Source organism: Eumetopias jubatus, unplaced genomic scaffold, assembly GCF_037043125.1.
Source record: "Eumetopias jubatus isolate StellerSeaLion01/CBP00866 unplaced genomic scaffold, mEumJub1_p1.0 scaffold_11, whole genome shotgun sequence".
Lineage (NCBI taxonomy): Eukaryota > Metazoa > Chordata > Mammalia > Carnivora > Otariidae > Eumetopias > Eumetopias jubatus.
This window is the reverse complement of record NW_028274817.1, coordinates 24,707,698-24,729,873: the sequence shown is the minus strand read 5'-3', so window position 1 is coordinate 24,729,873 and position 22,176 is coordinate 24,707,698. Positions and strand designations below refer to the sequence as shown.

At 38.1% G+C, this 22,176-nt stretch overlaps 1 protein-coding gene across 4 annotated transcripts in view; it reads right to left on the bottom strand.

Moving 5' to 3' along the window:
• The window catches only part of TENM1 (teneurin transmembrane protein 1), a 541,361-nt gene that overhangs the window by 223,889 nt on the left and 295,296 nt on the right, over window positions 1-22,176 (bottom strand). For all 4 annotated transcript variants that reach the window (XM_028122679.1, XM_028122680.1, XM_028122681.1 and 1 more), the window contains 2 exons: window positions 21,481-21,675; window positions 18,231-18,431 (listed from right to left, as the gene is read on the bottom strand). In XM_028122679.1, coding sequence (XP_027978480.1) covers window positions 18,231-18,431; window positions 21,481-21,675 — 396 coding nt within the window. The remainder of the gene's footprint in view (window positions 1-18,230; window positions 18,432-21,480; window positions 21,676-22,176) is intronic.

The following is a 22,176-nucleotide window of genomic DNA, read 5'->3' as shown; positions in this document are numbered from 1 at the left end:
AAAAGAGAGTAGCAAACCTTGGGCACAGTTCAGTTTTCAGGAATATTTTAAGTAGGCATATGTTTTCTGTTCATTGACAATCCTTGCCCTTGCCAAATCAGGATGACTGACACCCTTAATCTGCAATTTCCTAAATTTCAAGAGGTTTTTTTTTGATTGCTATATAATGGTTTACCCTAATTATTTTTTTTTCAAGTTGCAGTTTTTGATGTTTAATTTCAAAATCAATTTAAGATGTCTTGAGCTCCATTAATATACTGTGATATTGCTTCACTCATTTTCTTGTGAGGCACTTACTTTAAAAAATGCATCATTCTAATGATTTTAAATTACTCTACAGTGCACATACCAATTTACAACTATTACAAAATTTTACATTTTTTTCCCAAGCATTTCAGTTTTAAAGACGTTCTGTATTTGGAGACAGAATGAGAGAGAGTTAACTTTTAAAAAGGCCTGAATACAATTTATAGCCTTTCAAATTCTCTACGGTCTCTGATGCAGAATATAACTTAAGTAAATAAAATCTTAAATGTTAAATGGGCATACACAATAAGCTTCAAGTAGGATATTATTATGGGAGGGTATTATTATGGAATAATTTTCTTCTTATTCAAACTAATGACGCTATACTTTCTAAATGGATACAAACTTTTGGTGTGTATGTGTGTAAGAACAGCAACATGTGAGTATGTGAACGTGTGCAAGTGTGCATAGGTGTGCATGAGTCAGCAAGCATGTGGTTGAGTGCATGCTTTGTGTATGGGAGACTGTGAGTGTGCAAGAATCTGAGTATATGTGTGTGTACCTGTAAGGATTGTTTATGTGCATGAGTGTACACGTGTGCATGACTGTGTAGGTGTATGCATGTTTGTACATTTGTGTAACTTGCATGTGATATTGTGTTTGACTGTGCAAGTGTGTGACTTTCTGGTTTAAGTGCATGCTTGGAGATTAAATGCTACATGCACTTTTATTTAGGCAGTCATTAGAGCATACTCCAGAATTATTTCACTAGCTTCTGCATAGAATGGGGGAAATGCCCTCCCCAACTGTATCTATAACACATCTATAAGATATTTGCATAAACATGCACACAATTTATATCTTGCTTGAAATTTTCAGGGGGAAAAATAGCGATATTCAAATTTTGCCCAAGGATTTTTTTGCACCTGGTTATATCAGCTTAATAGATGTAAATCAGCTGCCAAAGTTGGGAAATCTTTCTTCCCCATTGCTTTTTAAATTTTTTTGATTACTTTATTCTCTCAGGATTCCTCTTTCACAGTGACACATGTCACTCTTGTGGCGATTAAAGACACTTTGGGATTAATAGTTTAAAAGACTGTAATTAACATCAGTTTCCACCCCAGACCACCCTTAAAGTTTTAGAGGGCACCAGGCACATTCATTTCTGGGACCAGGCCAATGCCCATTCATTGAGACATTTCCCTTTTGTGGGTTAAAGCATGCTGCTCTAGAAGGGAGAAGTCAAAGCCCTAGGGGCCAAAGCTACCATGTAATGAATGCCAGGTTCAGTGCTAGAATCTTTCTGTACATTATCTCATTTAATCTTCACTGCAACCTTGCAAGGCAGTGCTAATTCCATCTTTTCAGGTGGCTATTGTGGCTCAGAGAGCTTAAATGAGCTGCTTAAGGTCATGTGGCCAATTAGGGGGAAGGTGGCATCACATTCAGATCTGTCTGACTCCAAACTACTCTTTTCTCTACACTGTGCTGAACCTTTTTGATTGAATCTGAAAGTATGACTTTTACAGAATTTCTATCTTCCCTCACAGGGCACGGGGTTTACTTGGCTGCCTGCTACTTTCTAGCCCTCAATTGCCCTCTCTAATGATGCCTAAAAACTTGACTGATATCAATTTCTTATCTACCTTAGAGGCAATGAATAAATTCATGAACTATACTTCTCATGTTAAGCCTCACTATGTATTTATTTTACAGTCTATTGGCTTGATTAAACTTATTACTGACTGTGTAATACAGTTTACTGAATAATTGTTTTGTGCCAGAGGTATTCTACCCATTTTACAGATGTGGACATTGAAGCTTCAAGAAGTTAGGTAATTTGCTTAAGACCACATGACCAGAACCAGCCAACTCTACATCCCTGCTAACAATCCTGGATAAGCTTCTTTGTTTGGCAGGGTTTGGGTAAGTCATTGGATCTAATTTATAAAATGGGGATCACAGTGCTTTTACTGCAAGATTGTTACAAGGGTGAGAGACAATATACATAAACCACCTTGAACATAACAGAGAATACCATGATAGTGATTATCTGAGTTATTATAGTTCATGGTGAGTATGGGTTTTGGGAATAGATGGATCTGCTGAATTTCTCTAAGTTTGCATTTCCTTATCTATAAAATGGCAATACCATTTTATAGCAACTTTTCCCAAAGTATGTTCCAAAGAACACTGTTAGCTCCATAGGATATGAAGAAATGTTAAGCAAAACCTGAGTTTCCTGATAAAAATTTTGGGGGAAGCTCTGGTAGACAGCTTTCCTTATGCAAGGATTTTTTTAGAATCTGTAATATGAGAATGTACTTTGTGAATTTCCAAGAGGGAGCTTTTAACACATGTAGTATTTCTCCTTTTATTTTTTCACCACAGACTTTTTTTTTTTGGTCTATAACATCTTGCAGAAAACAGCTATATAGAAAATATTTTGGAAGTACTGACTTGTCATGAAGATTAAATGGATAATATGTGTAAAGCAGGTATATAGTAAGAGCTCAATAAATGTAACATCATCATTTTTACCATACTCATCATTATAGTCATCAGTTAGCTCCACCATGGTACAGGTTATCTGGGCCAGAAAAGGTATGCCTAATACATTCTTAGAAATAGGGGTTTGCAAATTGCAGCCAGAGGTTTTGTCTGCTAGATTAGGGTGAGCTAGTCCAATGGTGGTAGATACTTCAGCAGATGATTTACTATTTAATTACATCAGGTGTATTTATTTGTATAAAATAGATTCCTTAATGTCACCAATGGTTTCTTTGATGACTAAAATTTTCCTGGAACATCCCGGGCTGGAATTCCATAGGTAGAGACCCTGTTGTTGCATCGCCTTTTTGGGTTGGTTTTAGCATTTCATGAGACCTGTTTTTAACACAGATATCTTCCCATATCTGAGAGTTTTGCCTCTTTTCCTCTCCACTTAGCTAAGAAACAATTAACTGTGAAACTTGGCAGAGGTAGGGTGAACTGTTATTGACTATCTGACTTATGTAACTGGACTATCTTCTCTTTGATTCAGTTCTTTGGCAATCTGGAAACAATTTGCCTTTACCCTTGTATATCTCCTGTCAAGGTGCACACAGTTTGCCTAGATATATGATCCTTTTAAAATCATCTTTAAACTTTTATCCCTTCTCTGCTCCTTATGGTAGAGTTAAATCATATCTCAGGAGCTGAATTCTAGGATGGTGGTGGAACCTATTGCTTTCTACCAGAAGTCTTCAGGGACTATGTGGTTTGCTTCGCCATGAACTAATCTTCTAGAGAGAGATATATTTTGAGAGAGAGATGTATTAACCCAAAAGGAAATTTCCTCACACATAAAAAATGTATTTATGCACCAAACCTGCTGGTATTGAAGGGTAAGATGTGGGATAAATCTACAAGAAACTTTGTATCTAGCCTGGAGGCCAATGTTACAGATTTTTATTTGCTGTATAGGATTCATGACTAGGATTAGCTTCTCTTTTCTCACTGTGATGCTTAAGATGGATATCGTGAAAAAGTAAGAAATTAATAATTTCTTCACTATTTTAACCCTTGGTATGGCTGTTCAGGAGTTTGTTTGCATTAGGTTGTGGACTAACAATGTAAGGAGGCCGAGAGGGCTGAGGTGGACTGAGAGAGGCTTTTGCAATTTATCAGTCCACTGATTCCCAAGGACCATTTCAACCCTTCCCTCATGTGCCTCAAGTGAAGGTCAGCTCCTATTATGAATGGATTGATGATAATTAAAATGGATATTCTGTCTCTACTGTCCTGGTATCTGGTTTGACAAGAATGTTAAAGAAAAACAAATAACTCTGGCCAAGTTAATGTGGTGACCTTCATAAATAAAAAGAAGTGATTTAGATTTTTATCAAAGTCAAGTTCTGTTTATGAAAAGCTTATTGCTAAGTAAAAACTCAGATTTAATATGACCTTATGGAAAGATCTGAGTTCGGTTGTTCCACCCCATAAAGAGACCAGGCTCTGTGGCAGTTATGCAAGGTACGAATATGGACGACAAGGTCATGGCAGCTCAGATGCCTTGGTGCCTGATAACCTGGTGACCCTGAGGAACCTAACTCCATCCTAGTAATTCTCCTTAATATAGCACACATGATTTTGTAAACAATCAAACTAAATAAAACATCTGAGGAAGATTTCATGGCCTAAGAACCATCCAAGAATCACTCTGAATAACAAACTCTATAATCTCTGCCAGTTTGTTTATTATCTCTATAGGTTTTCTGACTGGGCCCAGAGTGTTCTAATTCATTTGATTACATAAAACCTCTTTACTCCATCCAAGTTATAAACCTACTACTTTATTAGATATTTTATCTGGAAAATATGTTGGTTTCCTTCTTGAGAGATTGAAAGCCTGGGTTTCACGGGCTCATGTTCTACACAAGAAGTAGGTTATCATTAGGCATTTAATTATTCTACTATTGTCCCACATTTGTATTCTTTATCATATTTCATAGAACTCTATTAATGAATCATTGCTTCTCCTGTCTTAGGAAATATAGATATAAGCATTCTTTTATGCTTCCTTATTATAGTTTTATTGTCATACATTAGAGGTGGGTTTAGTAATGGTTACCATTGTTGTCTTACTATTGCCAAGAAGGATTCTTCGTCAATTATACTAAAACCAAAATCATCATTTTTGGTAAACCTCTACATAACTAACTTTGCCAACAATCTTATACTATAAATTTATTTGTTCAGGTACCTTGGTATCAGAATAGGATCAGTTTAATTTGGAAGATACATTTGGTTATATTTTGTAGGCTAAACTTAATACTGCCATATGCTAGAGTAGTGCTGTCCAATAGAAATAGAATGTGAGCCTCCAATGCAAGTCACATGAAAAATTTTAAATTTTCTAGTGGCTACACTAAAATGTTTAAAAATACAGGTGAAATTCTTTTAAATAAATAATAATAATTTTTATATTTATTTAACCCAATATAACCAAAGTATTATCATTTCAACATGAAGTAAATATAAAGATTTTATTTATTATTTATTTCTTTGAGAGTGAGAGAGAGAGAGAGAGAGATCATGAGCGGGGGGTTGGGTGTAGAGGGAGAAGCAGACTCCCCGTTAGGCAGGGAGCCTGATGTGGGACTTAATCTCAGGACCTGGGATCATGACCTGAGCTGAAGGCAGATGCTTAACCGACTAAGCCACCCAGGCACCCTCAACATGAAGTAAATATAAAAACTAATGAGGAGATACTTTAATTCATTTTCCATAACAAATCTTGAAGAAAATCCATAGGTGAAGTATTTCACTGCTCTTAATACAAAGAAAAGTTTTATTTCTGTTGAGCCATGGCTTTGTCTTTCTGTTGGGGACTCAGTGAATCACAGAACTGCTCATGTTGCTCTGTTGTGCTGGTCAGGAGCTAGAAAGCTACAGTGAAATTTGATGTTATTTACTTGTGCACATAGCTTTCTTAAATAAAATCACAGTCCTCAGCTTCCTTTGCATCCAGGTGTGGTCATTTGGCTTAGTTACTGGTTAATGAGATATAAATGAATGTTTCCAGCAGTTGCTTCAATGAAGTCTCCTTTAAAGAGAGGGGACAGAGGTGCCTGGGTGGCTCAGGTAAGCATCTGACTTCAGCTCAGGCCATGAAGATCCTGGGATCGAGCCCCATGTGGAGCCCCACGCTCAGTGGGGAGTCTGCTTGTCCCTCTCCCTCTGCCCCTCCCCCTGCTTGTACTCTCTGTGTCAAATAAATAAATAAATAAATAAAATCTTTAAAAAAAAGAGAGAGAGGACAAGGCCTCTCCCCACTCCCTAGTCTGGGTTCTAGTACCTGGAACAAAGATGTGGTAGCTGGAAAACTGGCTGCCATTGCATACTATGAGAATAAGGGTCCATCCTGGGGATAGTAGAGGTGGGAGTGAAAAGAAGCTTTCTTTCTGGAGTCATCACACAAGCTTTGGGGTGCTTACCTCTAGATTTCTTTTGTGTGAGAGAAAATCACACTTATATCTTGTTTAAGCCACTCTTTTTTTTGAAGGAGGTATTTCCTGTTGCTGAACTCTAATCTTATCTGACATACCAGGAATATAAATTTTCCTTGACTGTGATTTTATAATGAATAGCAGAACTTAAAGTAAAGGGAGTGAAAAGACAGAACAACTATTTTTTAGCCAACTTTTCAGTAAAACATCTATCCTACAAACAGAGGAAACACCACCATTTAGGTAGGAACAAAAGCATGCAATGATTTTGGAGTAGAGAGAATTTCCATACTCTTTTATACTAATTCAGCTTTACAGTATCTGAAAATGAATTTCCTTGAGACAGCTACTGATTTATCTTCTACTTACAAAAGATTTGTCTTTGAAATGTGTCTTTACAATGAGAATTGAAATATAATGACAATAATAGCTACCATTTATTATTATAATTTAATGTCTATGATGGGAGAAGCACTACATTAGGTGTTTCACATATATTATCTCATTTAACCCTTATAACTACCCTACAGAATAAGAATTATTTCCCCATTTTACAGGAGAAGCTCAGAAAAACCAAGTAACTTACTTGAGGTCTCACAGTAACTTAGAAGCTGAGCTGGGATTTGAGTTCATTTCTGTCTGAATTTTTTCTGTCCTGAAACTCTGACAATTTTCATAATTTTCTGACAGTCAAGAAGAGATGCTGGGATGCTGCCCTATATATGCACATTGCCAATTTTCTAGATATTCAGTGCAAGTGCTGACAATGGAAAGGTGATATCTGGATTTGAACAGGCTTCTCTGAATGGTAAATTGAACAAAAGGTCTAAACCGGAAATCCCAAGACTTGTCTCTCATATTAACCATGGGCCTAATTTAGCTGCATGACCCAGCACAACTCATTTGAACTTTCTGGGCCTCAGTTTTCTTTTCTATAAAAGGAGGGGGCAGGACTAAGTATTCTCTAAGATCTGATCTAGCAAAAACATTCCATGATTATGCCAGTAAGTCTGTCAACAAATAAATGAACAAAGAGGAGTGTGTTGGAAAAGAAAGTAGGCAGTGTATTTAGAGTACTTTAAATGCTCGATGCTTGACATGCAGAATAAAATTTTAAAATAAATGGACCTAGCAGAGAAGTGTGGGAAACTCTTTGATTGTTGAAACTGTTTATTCTTGACTTTGCTGTTGATTTGACTGCTATGTTTTCAGAAATATCTTTTGAACAATACTTCTCAGAATGTTCTTCTAATATACATTAACTGAACCATTTCGTTAGCATGGAATGAACTCTTTTAAGTTTGTTGGACTCTAATGTGTTTACCCATACTTCAGCAGAAAGAATTCTTGATTTAACTGGAACTTAAAATTTTTTTTCTCCATTTAAAGTAAAAAAATGGAAATTACTAAAAAATAGAATAAAATGTGCACTTAGCTGAAAAACACATTTTGCAGATGTGTAAATTGAGACCCAGAGTGGCTGATTTGCCTAAGATTACACTGAAAGTCAGCTCTGCCAGGACACCAGAGGCATCTGCTGTATGTTGAGTTTTGGTGAGGGTCCAGAGTGGGGAACAGATTATTAGCTAAACTTTGGACTGATGCTGGTTTGAAACCCATATTTGAAACCCATCTAGAAGACAATGTGCTTGCAAAGACACACTAGAAGAAAATGATCTGTCTCAGGCTTAGGTCTGAAGATATTAAGTAACAAGCTTCCTCCTAGATTTCATGGCCACTAGTCAAAAGTTTCATGAGGGCGTGGGCCTGAATTTATACTATCTGTATGGTCAAAAAAACTGTGACCTGAGATTTTTAATTTAAATTACCCTGATCTGGGGCGCCTGGGTGGCTCAGTCGTTAAGCATCTGCCTTCGGCTCAGGTCATGATCCCAGGGTCCTGGGATGGAGTCCCACATCGGGCTCCCTGCTTGGCGGGAAGCCTGCTTCTCCCTCTCCCACTCCCCTGCTTCTGTTCCTGCTCTTGCTGTCAAATAAGTAAATAAAATCTTAAAAAATAAATTACCTTGATCTGTAGGAGATGGGTTCCTGACAGAAACAAACGTAAATCCTCCCCAGAGGAATACTTGTTTTGCACGGGACTTAGAATTTCAACATATTTGAACACACAATAAAACATAACAGAAACAAGAAAGCAAGCCATCATACGCAAGAATTGATAGAAACAACAAACCATAGACCCAGACCCACAAAACTTGACATGGTACACTTCTCAGCATATAAAATAACTCTTGTTTCATATGTTGAAAGAAAAGGGAATAACCAGAAACAGGATTAAAGAGTAAGAAATTATCAAAAATCAATGAGGAATATTTGAAAAAAAAACCAAGTTAAAATTTTAGAAATAAAAAGTAATCACTGAAATTAAAAATTCAGTGGAAGGGGTAGACATCATAATAAACAGAGCTGAAGAGATATTTAGTGAGCTAGAAGACAAATTTGAAGAAATTATCTATATAACAAAGAAACAAAGACATGGAAAATAGGAAAAAGAAGTAAATGACATAGAAGCCAGAGTGGGGTGGTCTAATGGAACTTCCAAAAGGAGGTAATAGAGAATGTGGGAAACAAGATTTACAGAAATAATGACTAAAACACTTTCTATGATTAATGAAAGACAAGGTCTTTACATTCAAGAAACTCAGCAAATCACGAGCAAGATTTAAAAAAAAAAATAATCCACAGTGATCTTTAGGACAAAGCATTGGGCTGTGAATTCTATTGTCAGCCTCAACTCTGAAGCATACAAAATAAAGTAAGTTGTCCTGTGTCTCAAAGCAAATTAGTTCCTTCAACTATAAAATGACACTATTTCTTACTCTACTTACACCTGGACAGTATGAGAGTACCAGAAACCCTTTTGCTAGGTTACTGGGAATTTGGTCAAATTTTTTATAGCAGATGCAAGACCCCATTCAGAATTTCTATGCACCCCACCTAATGTGAAAATGTATTGTCCTTACTCTTTCATGAAGGACTAATCTCTGTCCTTCCCATCCCTCTTCTCCTTCTCACCAATGACTCAGAAGATCTGGAATAGTCCTTCAGGTATTTTGAAGTCATTTTGTATCATCACAGATCAATGTGCAATCCAACATCGAATAATGACCCCATATTATGTCCATAATGTTGAAATGAAGAAAATGAGTATATAAGCATTTGGAGAAAAAATTAAAACCATCAAATAAGTGTAGGATATTTGTGTTTTAGGAATGAAGGTATCAGTCCATTTATTGGTGGGGGAAGATATATGGGACGCTCTTCAGAATCTCCAATCATCTGATTTTGACATATGGAATTGGGATGTATTTTGATCCGTTCTTCATGTCCTGGCCACCAGTTTTGCACAACTGCATTCTGGCTTCCCTTAATCTCTCACAGCCGTCTCCACTATAACACCTTTCCACCTCCTTTGGCCCTGGCAGAGGACTGCCAGGCAGCAGATCACTCTGTGCAGGTGGGCACCCAGCTCCCTATAGGATCTCACCTCTAGGGCCAAATACACCTTTTAAATAGACCCTTTGCTGGGTCTGTGTTCACTTCATGTAGGTAAATAACAACCGAGAAAAATGCCAAATAGCAAATGAACCCAGGATTCAGAATAAGAGTTTGAGTGAATGAGAGGAATGCATTTCAAGTGAAACACAAAATTTCCCTGTTTTCTTGAGATGCTGCTATTGATGTGTACACATGAATTCCTATCAGGAACTGTACTTTAACCATGTAAATAAGCACACCTCCTCACACTCATGCTTACTTACATTTTCTTGCCTCGCAATTGCCACCTTATTTAAATATATGTCTCCGGTTTGAAAAACAGTTTTAAAGCTTTAATGTCCTAGAACAGTCGCTAGTTAGCTCGGATTTACAGAGAGGCAGTTGCAAATTTACCTCTCCGTTCAAACTTGTCAAATTGTCAAAAGTTCCACGGGATTTTGCATGGCTGCCTGCTAATGCTGGCATTACAGGTGTGGTTTTCATTGTCTCAGAACAAAATGTAAAAGGACGTATTTTGAAAACATTTGATATTTGATGTGCTTTGAATCACCTGACTATACATATACAATCTAATGGTCATTAAACGAATTCTCTTTTATAAAGATAAGGGATTTTGAATAGGAGAATATTTTGGGGTTCCATTTTATTTTCACTTGAGACAAAAAAAAAGCTTAGGGGGTGAAAAACCATCTCAGAGTGGGACGTGTTGCTAGGAAATCATGAAAATAGTGTGATTTTTTCCACTTCCTACCTACCTCCCAAAGATATACCTGTGGATTTAGTCTTACACACTTAATTTGACTTGTAATTCTCCTAAGGATGGTTTTGGGTTGTATTTCTAGTGCCACCAATGAACTTCACTTACTGATTCAATAATCTAAAGTCAATGTTTTGACCTCACTGTAGTGTTAATGGTGTATCCACTGTATCAAGCAGGGTTCTTTTTTGATTAAATCAATCAAATCAGAGCCACCTGAAGGTTTATTCTTTATTCTTTTACGGAATAGAAAAAGATTTACTTTAAAATAAATTTGATCAGAGATTGTCATCCTTTGAATAGCAAGTTAATGAAGCCTATATAGGGATTAGTCACAAGCTTTTTGTCCTTGTAGGCTAAAAAGCACTATAAAACCTCCAATCATGTTTCAGTGGCTAGCTGTCTACATTTGAGCTTTTCTTTAAGTACAGGGAATTTGTAGCATTATGATATACTAACGTTGTTTGCTAACTAACAGAAACATTTCTTCTGAGAGCTTAGCTATTGTTCCTAAGAAATTCAGGTGTGTGTCCAAAACCGAATAGGGAAAAGCACCTGTAATGCTAGGCTCCTATCTGGTTACATTAATTATCTCTTTTCTACTGAAGATGCTAAAGTCTAGCTGTTTTATATATGAGTAGATTTTTCTCTTCACTGGCACGATGAATGGCTACCTAGTTGTGCCCATAGCATGTGCATTACATTTTGAACAAAGCTTCTTTATCAAATGGCATTTATGACCCTGCTGTTCCTGTAATGTCTGTAGGAAAAATACAGTGTACACACTAATCATTTCAAATGATCTGATCAATACCTGGAAATTGCAAGAAAGTGATACATTGTATGTGGTAGACATGTAGAGTCAGATGAAAATCTTTTGATTATTGACACTTTCAATAAAGGGGAAAACTAATAATGATTTTAAAGCATATGGTACTTGTATAATCAAGGAAAGTTTCCCTGGCAAAAATAATTATATGAGCCTCTTACAACTTCCTCCTCTAATTATCTGTTTTATTAGTAGATGCATATCACCATCCATTAGGGAACACTTAAAAACATAATGAGACATTGTTATAATGAAGATATATATATATATACACACATATGTGTGTGTGTATGTGTACCTCTATAAATAGAGGTAAATTCTCAAACAACATGGTCTATATATCAAAGCATGGATGTCTTTATAATGAAAACAAAACTATTTAATTAATATTTTCTCACCATAAACAATATGGAGTTAAGAGTTTATGGACTGTATCCATGAACCATTCATAATCAGTGTCAAAAGCTCAATATACAGGATCAAGAATCATAGATCTCAATGTTAGAAGGGGCCTCAAGAGCCATTTGGCTAACCTACCATTTCACAAATGAGGCAGCTGAGACTCCAAGAAGTTAAGCGAGTCATTCAAGGTCATTGAGCTGTGAATACACACACACACACACACATATACTGTCATCTCTCTGATGGACAAGATGGCCACATGTCATAGGCTAGCCTGAAAACAAATATCCTTACAACAAAGCCTTATGGGACCTTCAGTTCCTGAAGATGTGTACCCCTCGGATGGGGTACACAATGATAGTACCTCATATGGTTTCTGCCGTATAGCAAATAGAATGTTCAGAAATACCTCAGGGCTGAATGTTCCATCTCTCTTTAGCTGATTAATCTACTTCTAAGATACAGTATAATGAGAGAGGATCACAGTAGAGAAGAGCAAGAGTTGTCCTCTCTACGTGAATGCTTACCTTCTATGAATTTTGCAGCCACTTATCTATGAGTAACAATATATGGGGTGGTTCAGAGGAAGTTTCATCAGGGAGAGAGGATTACAAAGCTCTGAACTCTGCTTTTATGTTCCCCCTCAAAGACTATGTGACCAGGAGAAGCCAGATTTTGTGAAAGAAATATAGTAGGTGCATTTTAAAATGACAGTAGTAGAGGTTAGGGCCAATATCTTTAGCATAGGTTAAATGTATTACTGAGATTTCATGGCAAGGAGTTCCATTTTAAGGGAGCGTGATTTGACCTGGGGTATACCCAAATCTCAACCATGTTACAACAAGCTTCGAATGTATTCCTCTTGAGGTTTTTTAAAAGACTAATGAGTTAACCTTTGTGAAGTACCATGAGACCCTCAGGTGAGAGAAACCTGTATCAAGTATCAAGTATCAGTTCAGTGCTGCTAACAACACTCAATGTACCTGCAAAACAGACTGAAAATCATTAGTAAAGCGTTCACTGCAGTCCTCTTGGTATCAGAGCAGCCCAGTTAACATGCTAACAGCTAAGCTTCATGTGCTTAGAGGAAGAAAATGATCAATGGCAAAGAGCATATCCACCTTTGAAATGACATGATCCATTATAAGAATCAGATGTTAAATTGCTTCCTGTACTGAGCACACTCAATTAAAAGTCTGCACAGTGAGATCATCTTGATGGTTAAATATGCTCTGTGGGAACAACCTTTATGGAGCTTAAAAATCACAGAAGGACTATTCCTACTGTGACACTAGAGATTCGGAAGGCATTTCCTTCCCCTATTTTTCAATTTGGTAGTTTTATTAGGAAGGCTTTTGCGTGAGAGGCTGCTGAGTTTTAGGTCATACCTATCCACCCTTTTGCTTCTTTGAGCAAGAGATGCTTCTAAGTGTTCTTTTTCTATTGGGTCCAGAATGGATGAATGTGGCTTTCATCCAGGATCTCTGGACAAAAATGTATCATTTGTGCACTTGATATTTGATGCCCTTCATCTCCTTGAACTTTCCCTTTTCTGTAAGCTCATCTATTCCCTGGAGTCCCAGCTCTTATCTAACTCTTCCTTCTTCCTTTGGCAGGGGTGAGGATGGAGGGCTGAAAAGAATGCCAGACATGGAATGAAATCAGCAGAACTGGTTTCTATTTGCAGATTTGCAACCAGCTAGGCTGTTGGGTCTTAGATGAGTTATTTAACCTCTCTGGCCCTCAGGTTCCTCATGTTTCAAAAACTTGAACCACGTTCATTGTTGGTTTTTTTTCTAGTCTTGTTTATTTAAGTAATCTCTCCATCCCACGTGGGGCTCGAACTCACAACCCTGAGATCAAGAGTCACATGTTCTTCTGACTGAGCCAGCAGGGCGCCTCCACTGTTCATCGTTTACTGCTTGTCTCACCCTGCCAGATGGCAAGCCCCAGTAGCGCAGGAATCTTTGTTCTCCTCACTGATGGATCCCAAGATCCCAGCACATGGCACATAGTAGGTGCCCGATGAAAATTTGTTTCATAGATAATTCACTTCTCTGTTAGCAGTGTAACCATTCATCCAGTCTCCCACTGTAGACATCACAGAGTTAGTGAAAATTCCTGCCTCCCCTTACATGTTTCCAGTAACCAAGTCCTGTTTCCTAGCTTCTCTCATATCCATCCTTTCGCCTCTATCTGTGCTTAAATTCCCTTATATCAAGTTTTCATCACTTTTTAATATATTCTCCGAACTACCTTCAGAGTTATTGTTTGAAAATACAAACATGGTCGGGGCGCCTGGGTGACTCAGTCGGTTAAGCGTCTGCCTTCAGCTCAGGTCATGATCTCGGGGTCCTGGGACGGAGCCCCACATCAAGCTCCCTGCTCAGAGGGGAGTCTGCTTCTCCCTCTCCCTCTGCCTCTCCCCCCACTCATGCTCTCTTTCTCGCTCTCCCTCTCGAATAAATAAATAAAATCTTTAAAAAAATAAAACAAAATACAAACATGGTCATCAAATTAACCTCTTTAAACCCCTTCAATGGCTTTCCCATTGTCCTCAGGCTCAAGTCCAAACTCCTACGTGTGGTATACAGGCCCCTTCATGATCTGTGAAGTCTTTTGTAAGCACTTCTTAGACCTTCAGGTAATGCAAAATACACCTTGCGCATTGCATTTCTCTCTCTTTTAGAGCACTTAGTGAGAGACATTTTAAATCTTTGTTCACAATTGTCTCCCCAGCTATGGATATGTTTCATCACCTCACATGCTGACAGGGAAATAATAGGGGCCCAATAAATGTTTGGCAAATGAACAATTAAGTGAGGAAGTTAGACCATTGTTCGGCTTTCACCTATGGGCAAACCATTTAATGTCTCTGTGCCTCCAAGCATTAGAATCTCTAGGGATGCTGAGGCAGAGGGACTAGAAACCACCACATCTATGAAACACTGAAGCAGGTATCTCTACACTTTCTTCCACACCTAATCTTATATGGACTACCACTTTTCCTGATCATTTGATTTGTTTGGGTGGGTAAGGGTGATTTAAGGTGAGGGAGGAGCGGGGTAGGGTTTAGGGTAGTTCATCTGGAAGGGGGGAGGGGCAAGCGTAGAGGCATGTTAATAATCAGCCCTTTCTTCTCCTTCTGAGTGATTTCTGCTGACAGGATTGGTGCATGTCTTTGTGTATTAGGTGGAAGGGGTGAACTGGGGAAAGAGAAACTCTCAGCACAGTGAATTTCATGTTGATTTGTTGGCAATACAAATATTTGAATTTGCACAACTGGTGACTGGTATATTGCCAAAGGTTTTGTCCAATTCTGAGGCATCAGGAAGGACACATATGGATGTGAGTGGCCTTAGGGAGAAAAGGTATGATACAGAATCACTATTTAATCAATAAATGTTTAAGTCATATATAAAGAGGCAAGTTTTTGACTAAATGTTAAGAGCCTTCTTATGGTAAAGATATTACATATTGGTGTTCTCTAGAGTCTTTCTTCATTCACATTTTCTGCATCTTCTTGAACAATAATGTGCATTCCTAAGGTCTGAACTATATCACAAATACTTGTGTCCAGTTCAGGATTCTCCCATTAGTTCCATTCTTGACTATCAATCCCTCACTGGACATCCCCACCCGGGTCTTCTGCAGACACCTCTAACTCAGCACATCCACAACTGACCTCAACAGGTCCTGTCTCTGCCCACACCTGTTTTTCTGCCAGGGCTTTTTTGGTCTCAGCTGGTGGTGCTTCCTTTTACCTAGCCACCCAGGATACTTATCCCTGGCTCCTCTCTGTCCCTCATCTGCCATGGTAACTGCTCTCTGGTCTGTCTCCACCTCACTATTCTCACAGCTGCAGTTTTAGCCCAGGCCCTCCCCAGCACTCCACTTCTGGGCTACTCTAATAATCACACTGCACTTGTCCCTTATGTCCCCACATCATGTATCTCAATCAGTCCTCTCAGTTGCTGTCAGAGTGGTCTATCCAACATGCAGCTTATTATAAGCCACTCAGTGGCTTCTTATTGTGTCAAGGGGAAATGCAAATCCCTTAACATGTTGTGCAAATAAAACTCCCCATGTTCCAGCTCCTGCCCATGTCTCCTCTGGACTCCTAGGCTGCAGCTCTACCCAAAGACTTGCAAATCCTCAATTGTGTCATTTGAATTCACATCTCTATTTCTTTAAGTTACTCCTTCTGCCTGGAATGTTCTTGCCCCTCTTTTCCACATGATAAACATGTACATTTTTCTAATGTTGATTCAAGTGCTGACTTCTTCAAAGCCTTGCCTGACTATAGGGCCTCTTCTCATGGAAATACCCCACGGCTCCCTCTTTGTGCCCTGCGGCACCTGACCCTGCACATAGTCCAATGATAAGACCTCTTTTATGTGGTGAATTAGGTGATGGGCTACTAGGGGAGAGGATAGTACAGTGCAATGGTTAAATGTATGGAATATGAAGCCAGAATACCTTAGTCCAAGTTTAGACTCTGATACCTATTATACAGTTGACTTTGGACATGTTATTTAACCTCTCTGTGTCTCGCTTCCTCATTTTTTTTTAAGATTTTATTTATTTATTTGACAGAGAGAGAGACACAGCGAGAGCAGGAACACAAGCAGGGGGAGTGAGAGAGGGAGAAGCAGTCTTCCCACTGAGCTGGGAGCCCGATGTGGGGCTCGATCCCAGGACCCTGGGATCATGACCTGAGCCGAAGGCAGACACTTAATGATTGAGCCACCTGGGTGCCCCTCAGGTTCCTCATTTGTAAAGTGGGCACAATTATAGGACTTACCTCACAGGGTTATTATGAAGATTAAAAAATATATGTACAACACTTAGAATAGTGCCTATTACAGAATAATTATGTGAGTGTGTGCTTTAGTAATGATACAGATGTTAACATTCTTGTTTTAAACTTGAAGCTCTAGACGTACTATATCTGACACATGAAAGGCTGGAAGGGGTTCAATAACATTTAGCAAATAAATCAGTAATCAGGTTAGAGCCACAATACCCAGCTACCTTCTATCTCTAACCATCTTCTAGCTTATTCTATGTGTCTCTTCCACTAGACTATAAGCTTCTCTTCTGCAAGAACCACATCCATCTTGTTTGCCACAATATCCCCAGCACCAAGCACCATGCCAAGCACATAGCAGGCACACATACATCTGCTCAGTAAATAAATGAATAATTTTTAAGGTCCACATTTTAGTTATTATTACATTGTCTTTATCATTTTATACATTTCTGAAACTGTAAAATGCAATCCTCTCTCCCATATTATTTCTACGTGAGGCAACAAAATTAAACTGAATTAATGCTCTTAACAGAGGGATTTTCTTGTTTCTTTACAGCATAAGACTGCAGACTTTTTGGTTCATAAATGAATTCAGTGGTATAAGAAGTCTCACAGAGCTTCTAATCTTTCCTGTTTAACACATGGCATTTTATATCCTCAACAAAATTCATAAGCAGAGGTTCTGTAGGAGTTCTTATTTATTAATTCTACTCATTTAATGAGCACATGGCCTAAGGATAAGAAAAAAAGTATAAAGAATGACCCATTATTTTTAGTTTAGGTGGTGGAAAAACAAATCATGTATGCAAATGGCTACATCACAATGCCGATTTTACTCTAGCAATGAGTATGGTAGGATTTCAGAGGATCCTCTTGATGTGATCAGGAGGGGTTTTATAGAATAGCTAAAACTGTAGTTGATCTTGGTGGATGGGTTGGATTTTCAGAGGTGGAAAGGTACCAGCACTCCATGCTGAGGAAAGGGCATAGAGAAAAGTGTGAACGTGTGATGTACTGGGAGTGAGCAGAGCCTATGAGTCCTTTTGCAGAAGGAGGGATTTATGCAGGAAGCAGAAGTAGAAGACAGACTAGAAACAGGGCTTTGGAATAGTTTCTGGTGGGCTTTTCATAACAGGCGAGGATATTTGAACTTTATCTCTAGACAGTGGAGATCTATCACTGATTTTAAGGTAGGGAATAGGAAAAGGAAAGCCAAGTTGTGGGAATAGTAATTGGGCGGCAATATGGCAAGGTATAAATAGAGTTCCTGAGCTAAGTTCCATTTTTAAGTGATGGAACACCCAGCGGAAATACCCAGCAGATGACTGGAAATGAAGGATTATTTGAGTTTGGGGGGGGCGGATACTGATTTGAAATAACCTATAGAGAACCGACACTAGGAGACATGGGAAAGGATGAAATGACTGCAGGAGAATGCAGAATGAGGGCAGAGGTTCAAGTCCAGACTGACAGCAACAAAAGATATAATTACAAGCCCAGTAGTATGTTGCTTACGAAAACCCAGTCAAATACTAACCTAGGAAATACTTGGAAGCCCCTTATGACCATGAAGGCATTCAGATCAGACTTTGAGAAGTACCACCCTTAAGGCAAAGACCAGTGAGGATTTGGGAGTGGAGGAAGCAGGAGAAAGAGGTAACTCCAATGTACCTGTTGAGCAGTCAGATCCTGTCCACTTGGGATCACAGCTGCACACTCCAGTGTCCAGAAGAAAAGTTCCATGTCCTGAGCACTGCTCTTGACATATAGGAAGTGGGGTTTCACAGTTGACTCCTCCCCAACCAGTAGAACAGTGACATTCTCCTTTTACACAGATGCCATGGCTGGAACACATCGGGTCTAAGCAGTCCTCTGAAGGCACCAAAAAGGAGGAAAAAGGTTAAAAGTGAACAGGTGTGGCCTGTGTACCTTAGTATAGTGAAACTGAGATACGCACACTGATTTCCTACTATGTCTTTAATACTGATTTAATTAGGTAATAAAATGTCTCATGCAAAGCCTGGATTCAAACCAGAAGATTATTAACACTTAAAAATATGGGAGGGTATCATAAAGTTTGTAAAATTAGAAGACGAAGGAAACCACACATCTGTTGTATAAAACTGTGAGCAGTGTGCAGTACTCCCACACAAATGGGTGGGTGCCCCACTGTGGGCCTTCGATAGGAATTCTTCAGCTTTGCAAAAAAGCCCAAGAATTTTTGGGGAGTCCTTCCTTGTCTTTTTTGAGATTGGAATCATAGCTCTGAGAAATGGCTTTCAGTTGATGTGACTAGAGAAGGTATACATAATAATTACACAGAGAATATAAAATAAATAAATATATAAAATATACTACATATAAAAATATGTCTACAAATATAAAAATGTTTATAAATATATAAAATATTAAAACGTACATGTCTTTTTTAAGCTTAGATTACTAAGTATAAGTGAGCTGACCACTGTTACGTGAAATCATACAATATTATGAATTTATTATAATCTTTCACTAATTTCTTGGAAGCACTGAAAATGTAACATTTGTAAACTTAATTTGAAAAATTATTAAAGTTTTTTTTATGCCTTCTCCTTCCATCAGGATGCTGTGACATAGTTTTCAATGTTTTAGAATATCACAGATGTACTTCTATTTGTCTCTGATTCTGTGAATTTGGAAATATTTGGACACGTTCTAACAAAGGTATAAACTCTTAGGAGTAGATCCCTGTGTTTGCCTTGGGGAAAATAGTTTTGTGTTTTTAACTGAGTGACCATTCCATGGGAAACAACAAGGTTGATTTCCAAAATTCTACTCTCCCAATACAAATAAGATGAGACTAAAATAACTCCCCATAATGAGGATGTATGCTTTGAACAACTTTTCCAGCCATGGAGACAGACTGATAAAAACCCACCTTCATTTGCAAGACTGCTCTTGTCTTGGGTGTGGCCTACAGTCATGGAACAGGGTAAGCCTAACTAAGCATTATTATAATTAGTGCTATTGCCATTATAATTAACCCTAAATCTCAAGGTCATCAGCACAATGCCTTACTACCTGAGCTAATCAGCAAATAAATACTAAAAGGTACATCTAGTTTGATTTCGTTCATTATTTGGAGTGAGAGGGAAAGTCTAAAAGTACGGAATAATGTTTTAAAAGGAGGCTATTTTATTATATTAAAACACAACTTTAACAAGTAAAATAAGATTTAACTCAGTATAGTTTATTTTATTAAAAGGCCACTTTCAATGAGTATGTAAGTCGCTTAAATCAGAGGTACGAAGTCATAGGGCTGAATGGGCCAGCAGGCAGCCTACATGATTGAGATGAACGGGATAGAAGAAGCCAGTGTGTTGGGAGTGACCTGGGAGAAGTATCCAGTTTATAAAAAGTGCTGCTTCTTGGTTCCAGGTGATCATCACCACGTAGGAACATGGCCCCAGGGTTATCAGATTTTCCAGTTGTTCAAGAGACCCAAAAGAGAGGTTTTTACAGGACACTTTTCTATTTTTAAATTTTGGCAAGTAGACTGCATTAAAAACAACAACAACAAAAACATTACCACCATCACCACTGTGTGAACAAAACAAAATGCATCCATAAGCCCAATTCAGCCTGTGAGTTTCCAGTCTGTGACGTCTGACTTAAACATTCTTTTCTACTGTATTTGACAAGTTCACACTGTTAAAAATGATGAGCATTCTTCCTTGCTATCTTGGTTATTCTACAGATTTTCTTAGTGATCCCTAGAAGGCAAATGTAAGCTAAGCTGTTTTTCAGCTGCTCCCAAATTTTAATTAGAAGGCTCTAAATTAATTAGGTCAAACATTTTCATGGCCAACTGTAGATGTGAGACACAGCACGTTTTGGTGAACATGCATATGTCCACATAACCTCCGAATTTACAGCTTAAATATAATGATTGTGGTTGGATCACCATAAAAACAATTTCCAGAAGTACTCTGGTGCCCTTTCTAGGCCCAGGGCCATGCACTGGAACAGATACAGTCTTCACACCAAAAGTCTACTATTGCTAGCGGGAGATGGAAAGCTAAACTCTTGGAGCAGAATGAGATTAAACCCTTTAGAATGCTGTGTAATAGTCTTAATGAGCCATCTTTAAAAAGCAATTATAGTGCATTTTCAGCAGCCTCTTTCCTGAACAACATTTGTGATGAGACCATCTCCCATGGTAATGGTTTAATATTATTTCTGAAATCAGTCTTATTTGAGGAATGTGGCATGAAAAAGGTCTGATTACTAGTAAACTTATTTTCCAATGTGTCTCTTTAAATGAGAAAACTATTGCCATTTCAAACGATGTTTGTGCGTGTGTGCATAAAGTTTCCTTTGGGGTGAATTGTAATATAAAGGCACTGCCTTGACACTCATTAATGGTAAGTTGGCTTCCTTAGGCACGGAGGTCAAGTTTCAGCATGAGGTATGTAAAAATAAATAATATAAAGCAATGATAATAATGGTAATTACAAATCGCTCCCAAGGAAAACATTCAACGAAATGGTTCCAAATGTGCATATATTATTATTTTTATCATGTGCTTTAAAGTAAGATGTAGCCTAATGTACTGTGTAATAACGAAAGTATATGAATGAACACCTAATATCATCAACATGGAAATTCCCAAGTTATAAAACAGTGTTAGAAATGAGGGGGGAAGCACCATTTTCCCTTACCACTCTGAGAGTGTCACAGACAGAGTCTTGTGTTAATATTAGAGACTGTCAGAAGAGACATGGACTCCCCTGACTCCAGCCCTCTGCTCCTTGTACTAAAGACATATTGAACATTTACTGCTTGCAAAGACGACTTGCCTCTCTACTAGAAGCACACAATGACACTTGGACAGTTCAGAGAGAGAAAAGCCTGAAGCAAGAGATGAAAATGGGGCTCTGACCTTCTTCGCATATTTCTCCTTTGTAGCCTGGCACACAGATGCAGACTCCCATGATGCAGGTGCCGTGACCGAAGCATGTTGGGTCAATGCATTGCTCTTCTGGAACGTCGCACTCTGGCCCCTTCCAGCCATTTCGGCAGACACAGTGTCCTTTCTCGTATTCTCCATTCCCGCCACACAGCACAGGGCACGAATCTGAAGGTTGGCAAATGAACTTGTAGTGTTCTCAGAATGCTTTTAAAATCTCCAAAGGGGCAATTCTCTGTTGATTCTTGTATAATATTTCAGGCAAAAATTTGTACTATTTCTGTCTTAGCCTTTATTAAATAGGTACTTGTTTGTGATTACAAATAGAATTTTCCTTTTATGGGAGTGGAGTAAGCATAAGTGATAAAAATATAAATTTATGCCAAGTATTTGCTTTTGATCCCACCATACTTTTAAACAACTATTATTATTATTATTATTATCATCATTTCAAGCTAGGTTTTTTTCTCTAATGGCTTTTCTTCCTCAAACAGATGTATGCTACTTTGAGAAAGAAAACCAGAAAAATGTAAAAACTGATAAATAGGGGAGTTATTCATATTATAAAATGCTATCTTTAAAAAGTCGTACATTTAAATAGATTTATGCTGGACAGATGTTTACTCCCATGCCACCGCGTGCAGACCTTTATTAGAATACTTACTCTGC